Source organism: Abramis brama (genome assembly GCF_963993115.1).
Source record: "Abramis brama genome assembly, chromosome: 6".
Lineage (NCBI taxonomy): Eukaryota > Metazoa > Chordata > Actinopteri > Cypriniformes > Leuciscidae > Abramis > Abramis brama.
The window spans coordinates 46,931,103-46,951,102 of record NC_139968.1 but is presented as its reverse complement, the minus strand read 5'-3'; the positions used below and the strand labels follow the sequence as shown (position 1 = coordinate 46,951,102).

At 48.8% G+C, this 20,000-nt stretch overlaps 2 protein-coding genes across 2 annotated transcripts in view; both read right to left on the bottom strand.

The window, feature by feature from the left end:
• Positions 1-17,899, bottom strand: part of crocc (ciliary rootlet coiled-coil, rootletin) — a 42,469-nt gene extending 24,570 nt beyond the window's left edge. The window contains exons 1-13 of the mRNA XM_084117815.1: positions 17,639-17,899; positions 17,238-17,364; positions 16,580-16,722; positions 14,142-14,327; positions 13,998-14,057; positions 13,012-13,103; positions 11,958-12,123; positions 11,770-11,876; positions 1,289-1,516; positions 1,035-1,125; positions 787-873; positions 359-520; positions 55-275 (exon numbers count right to left, since the gene is read on the bottom strand). Of these exons, the coding sequence (XP_083973941.1) occupies positions 55-275; positions 359-520; positions 787-873; positions 1,035-1,125; positions 1,289-1,516; positions 11,770-11,876; positions 11,958-12,123; positions 13,012-13,103; positions 13,998-14,057; positions 14,142-14,327; positions 16,580-16,722; positions 17,238-17,364; positions 17,639-17,689 (1,721 nt within the window). The 5' untranslated portion in view covers positions 17,690-17,899. The remainder of the gene's footprint in view (positions 1-54; positions 276-358; positions 521-786; positions 874-1,034; positions 1,126-1,288; positions 1,517-11,769; positions 11,877-11,957; positions 12,124-13,011; positions 13,104-13,997; positions 14,058-14,141; positions 14,328-16,579; positions 16,723-17,237; positions 17,365-17,638) is intronic.
• A 1,402-nt stretch (positions 17,900-19,301) lies between these two features.
• The window catches only part of necap2 (NECAP endocytosis associated 2), an 8,433-nt gene continuing 7,734 nt past the window's right edge, over positions 19,302-20,000 (bottom strand). The window contains exon 8 of the mRNA XM_084117838.1: positions 19,302-20,000. This exon is cut by the window's right edge and continues 155 nt beyond it. The gene's annotated coding sequence lies outside the window, so the exon portion shown is untranslated.

The following is a 20,000-nucleotide window of genomic DNA, read 5'->3' as shown; positions in this document are numbered from 1 at the left end:
ACGGGTCTGGTCACTGATCACATGATCTGTGAGTTTGACTGACAGGTATCTCACCTGCTGAGTGTGTCTCTCTCCTGTCTGAGTCGGTGTCTCTCTCTCACAGCCGTCTCTCTCTCTCTCTGAGCCTCGTCTCTCTCTCCCTGCAGCGTCTGCACACGAAGCTCCGCCTCTCTCCGGCCTGACTCCGCCTCCCGTAGGCTTGACTCCGCCTCCGTCTGCTGCCTGCGCAGGTGCTGGACTGACGACTGTGCAGACGCCAGACGCTCTCGCAGCTCCTGCACACACACACACACACACACAGTGAGTGTGTGTGTGTGTGTGCGTGTGTGTGTGTGTGTGAGAGAGAGAGTGTCACTACCTGTATCTGGACCTGTCTGTGGGTCAGACTGGAGCGCAGTGCAGACAGACAGCTGTCAGGGATGATGGGTAATGACGATGATGATGATGATGAAGAGCGCAGTAACGGCAGAAGAGACTCTTCAGTGTTTCCGTCCACACCGTCACTGTCAGAGAAGACCAGCTATACACACACACACACACACACACCAGTGACTTGTACCTGTATGATGTACTAGTACCTGTGTGGTGTCTCTGAGTGTGTGCGCCCGTGTGAGTGTGTGTGTGTGTGTGTGTAGTACCTGTGTGGTGTCTCTGAGTGTGTGCGCCCGTGTGAGTGTGCGTGTGTGTATTACCAGTGTGGTGTCTCTGAGTATGTGCGCCCGTGTGAGTGTGTGTGTAGTATCTGAATGATGTCTCGGAGAGTGTATGTGTGTGTGTGTGTAGTACCTGTGTGATGTCTCGGAGTGTGTTCTGCAGTGCTGCAGTGTGTATCCTGAGTGAATGAACTTCAGTTTCCTCAAGGCTCCTCTGATCCTGAACACACACGTCACTGGATTAATGTGTGTGAGCTTCATCACATCTGATCTGTGATTGGTCGCTCTACCAGCCCTCTTCCTGTTGTGGGCGGTTCCTCACAAGGATCCAATGACAATATTGACCAGCTCATGTCCAAATAAACAACTCAACATAAATACCTGCAGCTTCCTGTTGAGTGTTGTCACTTCCTGTTCTCTATCCTCCACACGAGCTTTGAGACGCTCCAGCTCTCTCACTGCATCCACAAGCCTGACACACACACACACGCACACACACAGAGAATGTTTTAAACCTCATTTACTTTATTTAATTTAGACCAGTAACGGACCACACGTGTGTGTGTGTATGTGTGTGAGAGAGTGATTGTGTGTGTGTGTGAGAGAGAGAGTGATTGTGTGTGTGTGTAACGGACCGTGTGTTGATCTCGACCCGCTCCGAGTCGCTCTTGGCCTGCAGCGTCATCATCTCGGTCACCGTCTCTCTCAGTTGCTGCTCCAGTTGCAGTCGCACGCCCGTCTCTCTCTCCAGCATCTGCGCAGACGCCTCCTCCCGGCTGCGCAGGACTGAGCAGGTGCTCACACACTGCAGCTGCACACTCTGAGCCGCACACGCCAGCTGGTTCCTCACCGCAGACAGATCCCTGCGGCACACACACAGTGTTGAGTCGGTGTTGAGTCGGTGTTGAGTGTGTGTTTAGTCGGTGTTGAGTGAGTGTTTAGTTGGTGTTGAGTGTGTGTTTAGTCGGTGTTGAGTGAGTGTTTAGTTGGTGTTGAGTGCGCTCCGGTGTGTGTTGAGTCGGTGTTTAGTCGGTGTTGAGTGAGTGTTGAGTCGGTGTTGAGTGCGCTCCGGTGTGTGTTGAGTCGGTGTTGAGTGAGTGTTTAGGTGGTGTTGAGTGCGCTCCGGTGTGTGTTGAGTCGGTGTTGAGTGAGTGTTTAGGTGGTGTTGAGTGCGCTCCGGTGTGTGTTGAGTCGGTGTTGAGTGAGTGTTTAGGTGGTGTTGAGTGCGCTCCGGTGTGTGTTTAGTCGGTGTTGAGTGAGTGTTTAGGTGGTGTTGAGTGCGCTCCGGTGTGTGTTTAGTCGGTGTTGAGTGAGTGTTTAGTTGGTGTTGAGTGAGTGTTGAGTCGGTGTTGAGTGCGCTCCGGTGTGTGTTGAGTCGGTGTTGAGTGAGTGTTTAGGTGGTGTTGAGTGCGCTCCGGTGTGTGTTGAGTCGGTGTTGAGTGAGTGTTTAGGTGGTGTTGAGTGCGCTCCGGTGTGTGTTTAGTCGGTGTTGAGTGAGTGTTTAGGTGGTGTTGAGTGCGCTCCGGTGTGTGTTTAGTCGGTGTTGAGTGAGTGTTGAGTCGGTGTTGAGTGCGCTCCGGTGTGTGTTGAGTCGGTGTTGAGTCGGTGTTGAGTGTGTGTTTAGGTGGTGTTGAGTGCGCTCCGGTGTGTGTTTAGTCGGTGTTGAGTGAGTGTTTAGGTGGTGTTGAGTGCGCTCCGGTGTGTGTTTAGTCGGTGTTGAGTGAGTGTTTAGGTGGTGTTGAGTGCGCTCCGGTGTGTGTTTAGTCGGTGTTGAGTGAGTGTTGAGTCGGTGTTGAGTGCGCTCCGGTGTGTGTTGAGTCGGTGTTGAGTGAGTGTTTAGGTGGTGTTGAGTGCGCTCCGGTGTGTGTTTAGTCGGTGTTGAGTGAGTGTTGAGTCGGTGTTGAGTGCGCTCCGGTGTGTGTTGAGTCGGTGTTGAGTCGGTGTTGAGTGAGTGTTTAGGTGGTGTTGAGTGCGCTCCGGTGTGTGTTGAGTCGGTGTTGAGTGAGTGTTTAGGTGGTGTTGAGTGCGCTCCGGTGTGTGTTTAGTCGGTGTTGAGTGAGTGTTTAGTTGGTGTTGAGTGAGTGTTGAGTCGGTGTTGAGTGCGCTCCGGTGTGTGTTGAGTCGGTGTTGAGTGAGTGTTTAGGTGGTGTTGAGTGCGCTCCGGTGTGTGTTGAGTCGGTGTTGAGTGAGTGTTTAGGTGGTGTTGAGTGCGCTCCGGTGTGTGTTTAGTCGGTGTTGAGTGAGTGTTTAGGTGGTGTTGAGTGCGCTCCGGTGTGTGTTTAGTCGGTGTTGAGTGAGTGTTGAGTCGGTGTTGAGTGCGCTCCGGTGTGTGTTGAGTCGGTGTTGAGTCGGTGTTGAGTGTGTGTTTAGGTGGTGTTGAGTGCGCTCCGGTGTGTGTTTAGTCGGTGTTGAGTGAGTGTTTAGGTGGTGTTGAGTGCGCTCCGGTGTGTGTTTAGTCGGTGTTGAGTGAGTGTTTAGGTGGTGTTGAGTGCGCTCCGGTGTGTGTTTAGTCGGTGTTGAGTGAGTGTTGAGTCGGTGTTGAGTGCGCTCCGGTGTGTGTTGAGTCGGTGTTGAGTCGGTGTTGAGTGAGTGTTTAGGTGGTGTTGAGTGCGCTCCGGTGTGTGTTTAGTCGGTGTTGAGTGAGTGTTGAGTCGGTGTTGAGTGCGCTCCGGTGTGTGTTGAGTCGGTGTTGAGTCGGTGTTGAGTGAGTGTTTAGGTGGTGTTGAGTGCGCTCCGGTGTGTGTTGAGTCGGTGTTGAGTGAGTGTTTAGGTGGTGTTGAGTGCGCTCCGGTGTGTGTTTAGTCGGTGTTGAGTGAGTGTTTAGGTGGTGTTGAGTGCGCTCCGGTGTGTGTTTAGTCGGTGTTGAGTGAGTGTTGAGTCGGTGTTGAGTGCGCTCCGGTGTGTGTTGAGTCGGTGTTGAGTCGGTGTTGAGTGAGTGTTTAGGTGGTGTTGAGTGCGCTCCGGTGTGTGTTTAGTCGGTGTTGAGTGAGTGTTGAGTCGGTGTTGAGTGCGCTCCGGTGTGTGTTGAGTCGGTGTTGAGTCGGTGTTGAGTGTGTGTTTAGTCGGTGTTGAGTGAGTGTTTAGTTGGTGTTGAGTGTGTGTTTAGTCGGTGTTGAGTGAGTGTTTAGTTGGTGTTGAGTGCGCTCCGGTGTGTGTTGAGTCGGTGTTTAGTCGGTGTTGAGTGAGTGTTGAGTCGGTGTTGAGTGCGCTCCGGTGTGTGTTGAGTCGGTGTTGAGTGAGTGTTTAGTTGGTGTTGAGTGCGCTCCGGTGTGTGTTGAGTCGGTGTTGAGTGAGTGTTTAGGTGGTGTTGAGTGCGCTCCGGTGTGTGTTTAGTCGGTGTTGAGTGAGTGTTTAGGTGGTGTTGAGTGCGCTCCAGTGTGTGTTTAGTCGGTGTTGAGTGAGTGTTTAGTTGGTGTTGAGTGCGCTCCGGTGTGTGTTGAGTCGGTGTTGAGTGCGCTCCGGTGTGTGTTGAGTCAGTGTTGAGTGAGTGTTTAGTTGGTGTTGAGTGCGCTCCGGTGTGTGTTGAGTCGGTGTTTAGTCGGTGTTGAGTGAGTGTTTAGTCGGTGTTGAGTGAGTGTTTAGTTGGTGTTGAGTGCACTCCGGTGTGTGTTGAGTCGGTGTTGAGTGCGCTCCGGTGTGTGTTGAGTCAGTGTTGAGTGAGTGTTTAGTTGGTGTTGAGTGCGCTCCGGTGTGTGTTGAGTCGGTGTTTAGTCGGTGTTGAGTGAGTGTTGAGTCGGTGTTGAGTGCGCTCCGGTGTGTGTTGAGTCGGTGTTGAGTGAGTGTTTAGTTGGTGTTGAGTGCGCTCCGGTGTGTGTTGAGTCGGTGTTGAGTGAGTGTTTAGTTGGTGTTGAGTGTGTGTTTAGTCGGTGTTGAGTGAGTGTTTAGTTGGTGTTGAGTGAGTGTTTAGTTGGTGTTGAGTGCGCTCCGGTGTGTGTTGAGTCGGTGTTGAGTGCGCTCCGGTGTGTGTTGAGTCAGTGTTGAGTGAGTGTTTAGTTGGTGTTGAGTGAGTGTTTAGTTGGTGTTGAGTGCGCTCCGGTGTGTGTTGAGTCGGTGTTTAGTCGGTGTTGAGTGTGTGTTGAGTCGGTGTTGAGTGCGCTCCGGTGTGTGTTGAGTCGGTGTTGAGTGAGTGTTTAGTTGGTGTTGAGTGCGCTCCGGTGTGTGTTGAGTCGGTGTTGAGTGAGTGTTTAGTTGGTGTTGAGTGCGCTCCGGTGTGTGTTGAGTCGGTGTTGGGTGAGTGTTTAGTTGGTGTTGAGTGCGCTCCGGTGTGTGTTTAGTTGGTGTTGAGTGTGTGTTTAGTCGGTGTTGAGTGAGTGTTTAGTTGGTGTTGAGTGCGCTCCGGTGTGTGTTGAGTCGGTGTTGAGTGAGTGTTTAGTCGGTGTTGAGTGCGCTCCGGTGTGTGTTTAGTTGGTGTTGAGTGTGTGTTTAGTCGGTGTTGAGTGAGTGTTTAGTTGGTGTTGAGTGCGCTCCGGTGTGTGTTGAGTTGGTGTTTAGTCGGTGTTGAGTGTGTGTTGAGTCGGTGTTGAGTGAGTGTTTAGTTGGTGTTGAGTGCGCTCCGGTGTGTGTTGAGTCGGTGTTGAGTGAGTGTTTAGTTGGTGTTGAGTGCGCTCCGGTGTGTGTTGAGTCGGTGTTGAGTGAGTGTTTAGTTGGTGTTGAGTGCGCTCCGGTGTGTGTTGAGTCGGTGTTGAGTGAGTGTTTAGTTGGTGTTGAGTGCGCTCCGGTGTGTGTTGAGTCGGTGTTTAGTTGGTGTTGAGTGTGTGTTGAGTCGGTGTTTAGTCGGTGTTGAGTCAGTGTTGAGCCGCTGTTGAGCGTGCTCCGGTGTGTGTTTAGTCGGTGTTGAGTGAGTGTTTAGTTGGTGTTGAGTGCGCTCCGGTGTGTGTTGAGTCGGTGTTTAGTCGGTGTTGAGTGAGTGTTGAGTCGGTGTTGAGTGCGCTCCAGTGTGTGTTGAGTCGGTGTTGAGTGTGTGTTTAGTCGGTGTTGAGTGTGTGTTGAGTCGGTGTTGAGTGCGCTCCGGTGTGTGTTGAGTCGGTGTTGAGTGAGTGTTTAGTTGGTGTTGAGTGCGCTCCGGTGTGTGTTGAGTCGGTGTTGAGTGAGTGTTTAGTTGGTGTTGAGTGCGCTCCGGTGTGTGTTGAGTCGGTGTTGAGTGAGTGTTTAGTTGGTGTTGAGTGCGCTCCGGTGTGTGTTGAGTCGGTGTTTAGTTGGTGTTGAGTGTGTGTTGAGTCGGTGTTTAGTCGGTGTTGAGTCAGTGTTGAGCCGCTGTTGAGCGTGCTCCGGTGTGTGTTGAGTCGGTGTTGAGTCGGTGTTAAGTCGGTGTTGAGTGTGCTCCGGTGTGTGTTGAGTCGGTGTTGAGTGCGCTCCGGTGTGTGTTGAGTCGGTGTTGAGTGCGCTCCGGTGTGTGTTGAGTCGGTGTTGAGTGAGTGTTTAGTTGGTGTTGAGTGTGTGTTTAGTCGGTGTTGAGTGAGTGTTTAGTTGGTGTTGAGTGCCCTCCGGTGTGTGTTGAGTCGGTGTTGAGTGAGTGTTTAGTTGGTGTTGAGTGAGTGTTTCGTTGGTGTTGAGTGCGCTCCGGTGTGTGTTGAGTCGGTGTTGAGTGCGCTCCGGTGTGTGTTGAGTCAGTGTTGAGTGAGTGTTTAGTTGGTGTTGAGTGAGTGTTTAGTTGGTGTTGAGTGCGCTCCGGTGTGTGTTGAGTCGGTGTTTAGTCGGTGTTGAGTGTGTGTTGAGTCGGTGTTGAGTGCGCTCCGGTGTGTGTTGAGTCGGTGTTGAGTGAGTGTTTAGTTGGTGTTGAGTGCGCTCCGGTGTGTGTTGAGTCGGTGTTGAGTGAGTGTTTAGTTGGTGTTGAGTGCGCTCCGGTGTGTGTTGAGTCGGTGTTGGGTGAGTGTTTAGTTGGTGTTGAGTGCGCTCCGGTGTGTGTTTAGTTGGTGTTGAGTGTGTGTTTAGTCGGTGTTGAGTGAGTGTTTAGTTGGTGTTGAGTGCGCTCCGGTGTGTGTTGAGTCGGTGTTGAGTGAGTGTTTAGTCGGTGTTGAGTGCGCTCCGGTGTGTGTTTAGTTGGTGTTGAGTGTGTGTTTAGTCGGTGTTGAGTGAGTGTTTAGTTGGTGTTGAGTGCGCTCCGGTGTGTGTTGAGTCGGTGTTTAGTCGGTGTTGAGTGTGTGTTGAGTCGGTGTTGAGTGAGTGTTTAGTTGGTGTTGAGTGCGCTCCGGTGTGTGTTGAGTCGGTGTTGAGTGAGTGTTTAGTTGGTGTTGAGTGCGCTCCGGTGTGTGTTGAGTCGGTGTTGAGTGAGTGTTTAGTTGGTGTTGAGTGCGCTCCGGTGTGTGTTGAGTCGGTGTTGAGTGAGTGTTTAGTTGGTGTTGAGTGCGCTCCGGTGTGTGTTGAGTCGGTGTTTAGTTGGTGTTGAGTGTGTGTTGAGTCGGTGTTTAGTCGGTGTTGAGTCAGTGTTGAGCCGCTGTTGAGCGTGCTCCGGTGTGTGTTTAGTCGGTGTTGAGTGAGTGTTTAGTTGGTGTTGAGTGCGCTCCGGTGTGTGTTGAGTCGGTGTTTAGTCGGTGTTGAGTGAGTGTTGAGTCGGTGTTGAGTGCGCTCCAGTGTGTGTTGAGTCGGTGTTGAGTGAGTGTTTAGTTGGTGTTGAGTGTGTGTTTAGTCGGTGTTGAGTGTGTGTTGAGTCGGTGTTGAGTGCGCTCCGGTGTGTGTTGAGTCGGTGTTGAGTGAGTGTTTAGTTGGTGTTGAGTGCGCTCCGGTGTGTGTTGAGTCGGTGTTGAGTGAGTGTTTAGTTGGTGTTGAGTGCGCTCCGGTGTGTGTTGAGTCGGTGTTGAGTGAGTGTTTAGTTGGTGTTGAGTGCGCTCCGGTGTGTGTTGAGTCGGTGTTTAGTTGGTGTTGAGTGTGTGTTGAGTCGGTGTTTAGTCGGTGTTGAGTCAGTGTTGAGCCGCTGTTGAGCGTGCTCCGGTGTGTGTTGAGTCGGTGTTGAGTCGGTGTTAAGTCGGTGTTGAGTGTGCTCCGGTGTGTGTTGAGTCGGTGTTGAGTGCGCTCCGGTGTGTGTTGAGTCGGTGTTGAGTGCGCTCCGGTGTGTGTTTAGTTGGTGTTGAGTGTGTGTTTAGTCGGTGTTGAGTGAGTGTTTAGTTGGTGTTGAGTGCGCTCCGGTGTGTGTTGAGTCGGTGTTTAGTCGGTGTTGAGTGAGTGTTGAGTCGGTGTTGAGTGCGCTCCAGTGTGTGTTGAGTCGGTGTTGAGTGAGTGTTTAGTTGGTGTTGAGTGTGTGTTTAGTCGGTGTTGAGTGTGTGTTGAGTCGGTGTTGAGTGCGCTCCGGTGTGTGTTGAGTCGGTGTTGAGTGAGTGTTTAGTTGGTGTTGAGTGCGCTCCGGTGTGTGTTGAGTCGGTGTTGAGTGAGTGTTTAGTTGGTGTTGAGTGCGCTCCGGTGTGTGTTGAGTCGGTGTTGAGTGAGTGTTTAGTTGGTGTTGAGTGCGCTCCGGTGTGTGTTGAGTCGGTGTTTAGTTGGTGTTGAGTGTGTGTTGAGTCGGTGTTTAGTCGGTGTTGAGTCAGTGTTGAGCCGGTGTGTGTTGAGTCGGTGTTTAGTCGGTGTTGAGTGAGTGTTGAGTCGGTGTTGAGTGCGCTCCAGTGTGTGTTGAGTCGGTGTTGAGTGTGTGTTTAGTCGGTGTTGAGTGTGTGTTGAGTCGGTGTTGAGTGCGCTCCGGTGTGTGTTGAGTCGGTGTTGAGTGAGTGTTTAGTTGGTGTTGAGTGCGCTCCGGTGTGTGTTGAGTCGGTGTTGAGTGAGTGTTTAGTTGGTGTTGAGTGCGCTCCGGTGTGTGTTGAGTCGGTGTTGAGTGAGTGTTTAGTTGGTGTTGAGTGCGCTCCGGTGTGTGTTGAGTCGGTGTTTAGTTGGTGTTGAGTGTGTGTTGAGTCGGTGTTTAGTCGGTGTTGAGTCAGTGTTGAGCCGCTGTTGAGCGTGCTCCGGTGTGTGTTGAGTCGGTGTTGAGTCGGTGTTAAGTCGGTGTTGAGTGTGCTCCGGTGTGTGTTGAGTCGGTGTTGAGTGCGCTCCGGTGTGTGTTGAGTCGGTGTTGAGTGCGCTCCGGTGTGTGTTGAGTCGGTGTTGAGTGAGTGTTTAGTTGGTGTTGAGTGTGTGTTTAGTCGGTGTTGAGTGAGTGTTTAGTTGGTGTTGAGTGCCCTCCGGTGTGTGTTGAGTCGGTGTTGAGTGAGTGTTTAGTTGGTGTTGAGTGAGTGTTTCGTTGGTGTTGAGTGCGCTCCGGTGTGTGTTGAGTCGGTGTTGAGTGCGCTCCGGTGTGTGTTGAGTCAGTGTTGAGTGAGTGTTTAGTTGGTGTTGAGTGAGTGTTTAGTTGGTGTTGAGTGCGCTCCGGTGTGTGTTGAGTCGGTGTTTAGTCGGTGTTGAGTGTGTGTTGAGTCGGTGTTGAGTGCGCTCCGGTGTGTGTTGAGTCGGTGTTGAGTGAGTGTTTAGTTGGTGTTGAGTGCGCTCCGGTGTGTGTTGAGTCGGTGTTGAGTGAGTGTTTAGTTGGTGTTGAGTGCGCTCCGGTGTGTGTTGAGTCGGTGTTGGGTGAGTGTTTAGTTGGTGTTGAGTGCGCTCCGGTGTGTGTTTAGTTGGTGTTGAGTGTGTGTTTAGTCGGTGTTGAGTGAGTGTTTAGTTGGTGTTGAGTGCGCTCCGGTGTGTGTTGAGTCGGTGTTGAGTGAGTGTTTAGTCGGTGTTGAGTGCGCTCCGGTGTGTGTTTAGTTGGTGTTGAGTGTGTGTTTAGTCGGTGTTGAGTGAGTGTTTAGTTGGTGTTGAGTGCGCTCCGGTGTGTGTTGAGTCGGTGTTTAGTCGGTGTTGAGTGTGTGTTGAGTCGGTGTTGAGTGAGTGTTTAGTTGGTGTTGAGTGCGCTCCGGTGTGTGTTGAGTCGGTGTTGAGTGAGTGTTTAGTTGGTGTTGAGTGCGCTCCGGTGTGTGTTGAGTCGGTGTTGAGTGAGTGTTTAGTTGGTGTTGAGTGCGCTCCGGTGTGTGTTGAGTCGGTGTTGAGTGAGTGTTTAGTTGGTGTTGAGTGCGCTCCGGTGTGTGTTGAGTCGGTGTTTAGTTGGTGTTGAGTGTGTGTTGAGTCGGTGTTTAGTCGGTGTTGAGTCAGTGTTGAGCCGCTGTTGAGCGTGCTCCGGTGTGTGTTTAGTCGGTGTTGAGTGAGTGTTTAGTTGGTGTTGAGTGCGCTCCGGTGTGTGTTGAGTCGGTGTTTAGTCGGTGTTGAGTGAGTGTTGAGTCGGTGTTGAGTGCGCTCCAGTGTGTGTTGAGTCGGTGTTGAGTGAGTGTTTAGTTGGTGTTGAGTGTGTGTTTAGTCGGTGTTGAGTGTGTGTTGAGTCGGTGTTGAGTGCGCTCCGGTGTGTGTTGAGTCGGTGTTGAGTGAGTGTTTAGTTGGTGTTGAGTGCGCTCCGGTGTGTGTTGAGTCGGTGTTGAGTGAGTGTTTAGTTGGTGTTGAGTGCGCTCCGGTGTGTGTTGAGTCGGTGTTGAGTGAGTGTTTAGTTGGTGTTGAGTGCGCTCCGGTGTGTGTTGAGTCGGTGTTTAGTTGGTGTTGAGTGTGTGTTGAGTCGGTGTTTAGTCGGTGTTGAGTCAGTGTTGAGCCGCTGTTGAGCGTGCTCCGGTGTGTGTTGAGTCGGTGTTGAGTCGGTGTTAAGTCGGTGTTGAGTGTGCTCCGGTGTGTGTTGAGTCGGTGTTGAGTGCGCTCCGGTGTGTGTTGAGTCGGTGTTGAGTGCGCTCCGGTGTGTGTTTAGTTGGTGTTGAGTGTGTGTTTAGTCGGTGTTGAGTGAGTGTTTAGTTGGTGTTGAGTGCGCTCCGGTGTGTGTTGAGTCGGTGTTTAGTCGGTGTTGAGTGAGTGTTGAGTCGGTGTTGAGTGCGCTCCAGTGTGTGTTGAGTCGGTGTTGAGTGAGTGTTTAGTTGGTGTTGAGTGTGTGTTTAGTCGGTGTTGAGTGTGTGTTGAGTCGGTGTTGAGTGCGCTCCGGTGTGTGTTGAGTCGGTGTTGAGTGAGTGTTTAGTTGGTGTTGAGTGCGCTCCGGTGTGTGTTGAGTCGGTGTTGAGTGAGTGTTTAGTTGGTGTTGAGTGCGCTCCGGTGTGTGTTGAGTCGGTGTTGAGTGAGTGTTTAGTTGGTGTTGAGTGCGCTCCGGTGTGTGTTGAGTCGGTGTTTAGTTGGTGTTGAGTGTGTGTTGAGTCGGTGTTTAGTCGGTGTTGAGTCAGTGTTGAGCCGCTGTTGAGCGTGCTCCGGTGTGTGTTGAGTCGGTGTTGAGTCGGTGTTAAGTCGGTGTTGAGTGTGCTCCGGTGTGTGTTGAGTCGGTGTTGAGTGCGCTCCGGTGTGTGTTGAGTCGGTGTTGAGTGCGCTCCGGTGTGTGTTGAGTCGGTGTTGAGTGAGTGTTGAGTTGGTGTTGAGTGCGCTCTGGTGTGTGTTGAGTCGGTGTTTAGTCGGTGTTGAGTGAGTGTTGAGTCGGTGTTGAGTGCGCTCCAGTGTGTGTTGAGTCGGTGTTGAGTGAGTGTTTAGTTGGTGTTGAGTGTGTGTTTAGTCGGTGTTGAGTGTGTGTTGAGTCGGTGTTGAGTGCGCTCCGGTGTGTGTTGAGTCGGTGTTGAGTGAGTGTTTAGTTGGTGTTGAGTGCGCTCCGGTGTGTGTTGAGTCGGTGTTGAGTGAGTGTTTAGTTGGTGTTGAGTGCGCTCCGGTGTGTGTTGAGTCGGTGTTGAGTGAGTGTTTAGTTGGTGTTGAGTGCGCTCCGGTGTGTGTTGAGTCGGTGTTTAGTTGGTGTTGAGTGTGTGTTGAGTCGGTGTTTAGTCGGTGTTGAGTCAGTGTTGAGCCGCTGTTGAGCGTGCTCCGGTGTGTGTTGAGTCGGTGTTGAGTCGGTGTTAAGTCGGTGTTGAGTGTGCTCCGGTGTGTGTTGAGTCGGTGTTGAGTGCGCTCCGGTGTGTGTTGAGTCGGTGTTGAGTGCGCTCCGGTGTGTGTTGAGTCGGTGTTGAGTGCGCTCCGGTGTGTGTTGAGTCGGTGTTGAGTGCGCTCCGGTGTGTGTTGAGTCGGTGTTGAGTGAGTGTTGAGTTGGTGTTGAGTGCGCTCTGGTGTGTGCTGAGTCGGTGTTGAGTGTGTGTTGAGTTGGTGTTGAGTGTGCTCCGGTGTGTACGGCTGCAGTGCCGGCTCTGACCTCTCGGTGGCGCTCTTCATCTCGCAGACGTGCCTGCGCAGACCCACCACCTGCCTCCAGAGTGCCAGCAGACGGCTGTGCTCGCTGCTGAAGTAGCTGTGGAAAGACTAAACAAACACATGTGTTAAACCCTGCAGCTTCCCGTGCATTACAGTGATGCGTACAGCCACAGCCACAGCCACACCCACCTCCTCCTCTCTCCTCCAATCACACTCCCTCTGCTCCAGCTCCTCCCTCGCTCTGGTCCAATCAGCAGTGAGTCTGCGGATGTCCTGGCTGAGCGCCTCGTTGGCCAGTCCGGCCTGTTCCAGCTGCTCTCGCAGCATAGCGTTGACCGCAGATAGACCGCTGCTCCTGCACACACACAAACACGTTAAGCACACGCAAACACGTTAAGCACACACACAAGCAAACACGTTAAGCACACACAAACACGTTAAGAACACGCACACACGTTAAGAACACACACATGCAAACACGTTAAGAACACACAAACACGTTAAACGCGCAAACATGTTAAGCACATGCGAACTCGTTCAGAACACACAAACACGTTCAGCACATGCACACACGTTAAGCACACGAGAACACGTTCAGCACATGCAAACACGTTCAGCACACACAAACACGTTAAGCACGCGCAAACACGTTAAGCACATGCAAACACGTTCAGCACACGCACACAGGTTAAGCACACGCAAACACGTTAAGCACACGCGAACACGTTCAGCACACACACACGTTAAGCACACGCAAACACGTTAAGTACACGCAAACACGTTAAGCACACGCAAACACGTTAAGCACGCGCAAACACGTTCAGCACACACAAACACGTTAAGCACGCGCAAACACGTTCAGCACACGCAAACACGTTCAGCACACACAAACACGTTAAGCACACGCAAACACGTTCAGCACGCGCAAACACGTTCAGCACATGCAAACACGTTAAGCACACACACATGTTCAACACGCAAACACGTTAAGCACGCGCAAACACGTTCAGCACACGCAAACACGTTCAGCACACGCAAACACGTTAAGCACACGCAAACACGTTAAGCACACACAAACACGTTAAGCACACACACACATGTTCAACACACGCAAACACGTTAAGCACGCGCACACAGGTTAAGCACACGCAAACACGCACATGCAGACATGTTAAGCACACGTATGTGTGTGTATGTGTGTGTGTATATCATGACAGATGAGAGTGTTCATTGAGTGTGAGACCTCTGCTGTTCCTCCTCCAGCCTGATGAGGGCGCTCTCCATCTCACTGCTGGGCTCCTCGTCATCATGACCGTTACTGCCGTCACACCGGCCCTGCAGACACAACAATGGTCACAACCAGGGGTCGCCTCACACTTAACATTTTTACTGTTAAAACAGGTCAGTTAAAGAAAAAACGGCTTCTTTTAACTTGAGTGGTGTGTCTATAGAACGTTGCAACTGTTAACAACATCTGTCTAGGGTCGTAAGATTTTTAATGTTTTTAAAAGAAGTCTCTTCTGCTCACCAAGGCTGCATTTATTTGATTAAAAAATATAATAACAAAAAAACTGTAATATTGTGAAATATTATTAGAATGTAAATCAGCTGTTTTCTATGTAAATATATTTCTATAAAATGTAATTTATTCCTGTGATGAAAGCTGAATTTTCAGCATCATTACTCCAGTCTGATGTCACATGATCAATCAAAAAAAAAAAATACACATTACTATATATTCACATAGAAAACAGCTGATTTACATTCTAATAATATTTCACAATATTTCTGTTTTTTATGTATTTTTAATCAATTGAATACAGCCTTGGTGAGCAGAAGAGACTTCTTTTAAAAACGTAAAAGATTTAACGATCCCTAACGTTTGAACGGCTGTGTACATTGCGATGAAAAAACTACAGATTTTTTGTACTGTAAATTTGAAAAAAATGAAATAGATTTAATTTTTTTTTTTTATATTCTAATTTGGGCAGAAAACTGCAAGGAGACCTTAAAGTGTCTATTCGGCTGCATCACAAATCTGGTGAAATGCTGTGAACGTGTCCCTACAAGACGCACTCAGTGCCGCGCTTCACTCTGAAACACACAGCGCTTTTACACTAGCACAGATGTTATTCAGCCTGTGTGTCTGAGGTACAGTGAGGTATTATGGGATGTATTTATTCAATGTATTTATTGGATGTACAGTGAGGTATTATGGGATGTACTGACAGCAGACTTCTCCAGCAGCATCTGTTCCAGATCTCCACACTTCTTCTTATACTGCAGAACCTGCAAACACACAACGTAAGAGGAGTGTTTTCAGAGAGGAAACCGGCGGAGTGTATGTTTTAATGATCGCGTGTTGTGTTGTACCTTGGCCTGTAGTTTCTGCACGAGCTGCGCTTGTCTCTGCTGCCCCTCCTGGTACGCCGTGAGTTTGCGTTTATACGCCGCCTGCTCCTCGTCCAGCCGTCTGCGCAGATCCACGTTCTGCTGCGCTAGACTGAGCGACTCAGGAGAACCCGGATCCTCCGACTCCATCCTCAGCGCCTGCTCCAGCTGCACACAATCAGGAGGAGAGAGCCTTAGCAACCTCACAGGAGACCCTAGCAACCACACAGAAGAGCCTAGCAACCGCACAGCAGACCCTAGCAACCGCACAGAAGAGCCTACCAACCACACAGGAGACCCTAGCAACCGCACAGGAGACGCTAGCAACCATACAGGAGACCCTAGCAACCGCACAGAAGAGCCTACCAACCACACAGAAGACCCTAGCAACCGCACAGGACACCCTAGAAACCACACAGAAGAGCCTAACAACCGCACAGGAGACCCTAGAAACCGTACAGAAGAGCCTAGCAACCGTACAGGAGACCCTAGCAACCGCACAGAAGACCCTAGCAACCACAAAGAAGACACTAGCAACCGCACAGAAGAGCCTACCAACCACACAGAAGACCCTAGCAACCGCACAGGACACCCTAGAAACCACACAGAAGAGCCTAACAACCGCACAGGAGACCCTAGCAACCGTACAGAAGAGCCTAGCAACCGTACAGGAGACCCTAGCAACCGCACAGAAGACCCTAGCAACCACAAAGAAGACACTAGCAACCGCACAGAAGAGCCTACCAACCACACAGAAGAGCCTACCAACCACACAGGAGACCCTAGCAACCGTACAGAAGAGCCTAGCAACCGTACAGGAGACCCTAGCAACCGCACAGAAGACCCTAGCAACCACAAAGAAGACACTAGCAACCGCACAGAAGAGCCTACCAACCACACAGAAGAGCCTACCAACCACACAGGAGACCCTAGCAACCGCACAGAAGACCCTAGCAACCACAAAGAAGACACTAGCAACCGCACAGAAGAGCCTACCAACCACACAGAAGACCCTAGCAACCGCACAGGACACCCTAGAAACCACACAGAAGAGCCTAACAACCGCACAGGAGACCCTAGCAACCGTACAGAAGAGCCTAGCAACCGTACAGGAGACCCTAGCAACCGCACAGAAGACCCTAGCAACCACAAAGAAGACACTAGCAACCGCACAGAAGAGCCTTCCAACCACACAGAAGAGCCTACCAACCGCACAGGAGACCCTAGCAACCGCACAGGAGACCCTAGCAACCGTACAGAAGAGCCTAGCAATCGTACAGGAGACCCTAGCAACCGCACAGAAGACACTAGCAACCGCACAGAAGAGCCTACCAACCACACAGAAGAGCCTACCAACCACACAGGAGACCCTAGCAACCGCACAGGAGACCCTAGCAACCGTACAGAAGAGCCTAGCAACCGTACAGGAGACCCTAGCAACCGCACAGAAGACCCTAGCAACCACAAAGAAGACACTAGCAACCGCACAGAAGACCCTAGCAACCACACAGAAGACACTAGCAACCACACAGAAGAGCCTACCAACCACACAGGAGACCCTAGCAGTACAGCTATAGTACAGCTGTAACATTATTTTTATGGCTTAGTTTCTTCATTTTCAAACGCTAAACAGTCAAGCTTTTTTTGGGCAGAAAACCTTCTCTTTCAGTTTATGAGCGCTGCTCGAGTTCGTGGAAGATTATCGCTGTGTGTTGCGCTTTCAAATTCATGTTATAAGCGACTCAAACTCAGAGTTGTAAAATACGCTAACATAAAACAATTCCACGTTATAAGCGAATGACGAGCCGCTGGCGTGAAAACGGACACAGTGCCGCCGCCGTGCTTCGCTCTGAAACACACACCGCTTCTACACTAGTGAAGCTTTTACACTAGTAAAGCGCAGCCTTTTGTTCTTCCGATCGGATTCTACGCTCGCATGTGGAAGAACGAAGTGCTGCTAACTCTGAAACACACAGGACATTTATTTATCTATATATCTTCGCGATTTGATAGTTGCGGATTGTGCAACAGTCGAAACTACCTAGATCGCCCTAGCAACCATAAAACAACGCCCTGGCAACCTACATCGCAGGTAAACACGGCTCACGTTCAAACGGCCTGAATAAATCACAAACGTCCTGATGGGCCCCAGAATCAAAGAGCCTGTTTACAGTCGCCATGGCAACATGCCATTCCACTCCCCGTTACCACGGAGACGGGTGAACCTCGCTGAGATGTGGACAAAAGACAGAGTGTGTGTGTGTGTGTGTTCTCACTGGAGACAGAGTGTAATGGTAAATACAGCACTGGCCATGAACCGTTTCAGGTTCTCTAAAGTTTAGAGACTATAAGATCTAGAACTGAAACCGGCTCTTCGATGGCGTTAACTGTGAGTGTGTGTGTGTGTGTGTGTTTCTCACTCTCTCGCTGATGGCGCTGTATTTGATGGCCAGTTCATCTCGTTCTGCTCGACTGTGAGCCAGAAGATCCTCCACACGACTCAGTTCTGCCTGAAGAACCCGGTTCTCCTCTGGGAACAACAGACCAGACGACATGCCTCCAGCTGTGTGTGTGTGTGTGTGTGAGAGAGAGAGAGAGACAGAATGCTAACAGGATCAAAGTTATGAACAAACATTCTTCCAGTAACGTTAATAGAACGTTTGTTCAAAGTTATCTGGACGTTCTCAAAACTTTAGAACAAAAACATTAGGCTATTTATACATCGTTTTTATGGAACGTTATGGTTGGATGTTCGTCTAACGTTTTTTAAATGTAACTACTTTCATAACCTCCAGAGAACATTAAAAAGTAACGTTTCCATAATGTCTGAAGAATGATATAAAGGAACGTTCCCTTAACGTTCGCATAACCAAGAAAAAACGTTTTAATTTTTTTTTTTAAAAACTGGATGTTTCAGAACGTTCAGAGAACATTCAAAAGTAACGTTCCCATAATGTTTGAGGAATGATAAACGAATAACGGCATAAGAAATAATATCTATAATTTTTTTAACTGGATGTTTAGAACGTTCAGAGAACATTCCGAAATAACGGAACGGAACGCTAGATCGAGTCTCACCGCTCTCGCTCAGGTTTCGGGACACGATCTCGCGCACGCGGGCGGGTAACCGCGACTGAGGCTCATCTGGAGAACATCCTCGAACCCTCAGATTCTTCTCTTCACACAGAACACTCTCCTCCAACCTCTGAAACACACAAACACAACCATATTATACGTACGTGTGTGTGTGTGTGTCAGTAGCAGATGGTCTCAGTGGTGATCTGTTGTATATTTAGATCAGATCAGAACACACACCTGCGGCGCCGCCAGAACTAAACCAGAACACACATTTAATAATTCACATTTATTCATTTAACTGACGCTTTTATCCAAAGAGACTCACAAATAACCAGCGATCCATAAAGTAATTCCGATCACGCGATAATAAATGAAGAAATAAAGAAGTAACTGAACTACACCTGAATCACCGCCTCGAGTTTGGACTCGTTCGGGTCTTCAGAACCGCTCATGATGAAGTTACGATTAGATTCATTACAATCGGATACAAATCTATCTTAGAATCGATAAACCGGATAAACGATAAATCTCTCGCCGTTAGAGAGAATGATCACGTGTCTCGCAGAAATACACTTCATAAACGAATCCAGATAATAATCCAGTTATCCCGACCCTTCCCGAACAGACCCGCGAACACACTGAGGAGAGAGAGAGACAGAGTGTGTGTGGAGTGAGAGATAGAGTGTGTGTGGAGTGAGAGAGAGAGAGAGAGAGAGAGAGAGGGCTTTAATAAGATTGAGTGAGATTATACATGCAGCTCAAGCGGATTCAAAAGAGAAACTGAAACAGCGACAATAAACTAACTAATAAAAGGTGATAAACTTATTTTTTATTGGTGACGTTTAACGTACTACTGTAATTTAACATGTTTGCACTAATACCCATCACCATGACAACAACCCATCAACACACGGACAACCGTCTACAGAAATCCAGTCAGATTGATTATTAACTGAGGAATAACTTAAAAAGAGCCACTAAGTTTATATTTAATATGCAAGGTGTTAATTCGTCAAATTAATGTTTTTTAAGTTATTGTATTTTTTGAGTATGTCTTAAATCAAAGCGATATGTGATTGTGAATGCGGCTCGTGCGCGCGCACCCCCTGAGGCGGGTTTGGGAACTACAGCGTTTAAATCTCTGACAGGAACTACAAACTCCTTCACATTCACGGCACGATATCAAAAATACAGCTGCTTTTATAATCAGCAGGTTTTCATATTGTAATCCACCACATATATTCTATGTTTATATGGGATTATTCAGATCGATCGACTCTCAAAAAAACCTCAAACTCTCCGTATGTACTTTATAGTCAAGAGATGCAGTGACGCGACGCTGGACAGTTAAATGAATATATTCATATTCAATGAGTTTATGAACACATTATGTTTATTCACTCATGACAAATGATCGGATTACATTTATTAATATTTCACTCACTCATTCATTCGCGAACGCGTTCAACACCAATCGCACGAACACGGAGAAAATCACGCGTGATCTTACCGGTAACGTAAAACTGCATTAAATCCACATTAAAACCGCTTTAAACTCGGAATGAAAGTGTTTGTGTGGTAATGTGTTTGTGTTTATGTGTGATGCTCAGTCTGGACTCTTTCCGGGGTCACACTCACTTCCCGCGCACATAAAAGACCCCAAATCACTGCTGATTTTACATACAGAAAAGGACTGCATACAGATAGTTCTGTGTAAAATGACACTTACAAGTACGAACAGATGAATATAAAGACATCTGACTCGATACATTAATTCAAATCTATTCAGATTAATTCATATTTAATAGAGTAAACAACTTGCGTACAAACTCACCTGGCGAATCAGCAGCTCTCATTCACACACCTGAAACTACAACAAAACAATAGCTATGGAAACCATCACACTCATATTTATTTATCTATGTAAATTAGCACATATCATACAGATAGTTTGATAATTAATTATAACTATTAATTTTTACTTGAGGGCATCACTTATTTTGAATTATTAAGTTTAAGGAATCAGTACATTCAGTATTACCGCAAAAAATATATGACACTGCATATCAGGAAACGGTTTATTCATATATAAACCATCATTTGTACATTCTACATGCGTTTCATAAAGGCACTTGAAGGAAAGATTCAGACTTTTATAATTACTGACAATATCAAGAATAAAACTGTAGTCACCAGGAAATAAAGCAAATAAAGTCTGGGGTTAGTTTAAAATGTATACGGTGAAAAATCATCCGCTTATAAACACATAAAATAAGCTCTTCAAATCCTGATCCGAGTGAAAATAGCAGTTTGAGTCAGACAGATCACATGACGCACATATAAAACACATGAACTAAAAGAAAGAAAATCTCACCGACAACCAACTAAACAGAGCAGATCGAAAGCTTTAAAGCTGAAGTGTGTCATTCGTTTGGATCTTCAAATACAAACAGACTAATGCCGAGTCACTATGAGGAAGTCACTACTTCATGAACTTCCTGTAAACACTTTGACTCTCTTTATTGCTTTGTCCTATCAACTTCTGGCTCAGCCAATGATGCGAGTTTATGGGCGGGGCCACCTGATTAACGACCAATGGCTGATGGGGGCGAGTAATCAGGAAACCTGTTTGAAAACAGTTATTATGACACACTTCAGCTTTAACATCAAGCCAAGACAGCGGTAAACGAGACATGATACTGACATTCATCACATTAACTGAAGCCACGTGTGAATAACTAACGAGAAACGTGTTTCAAACTC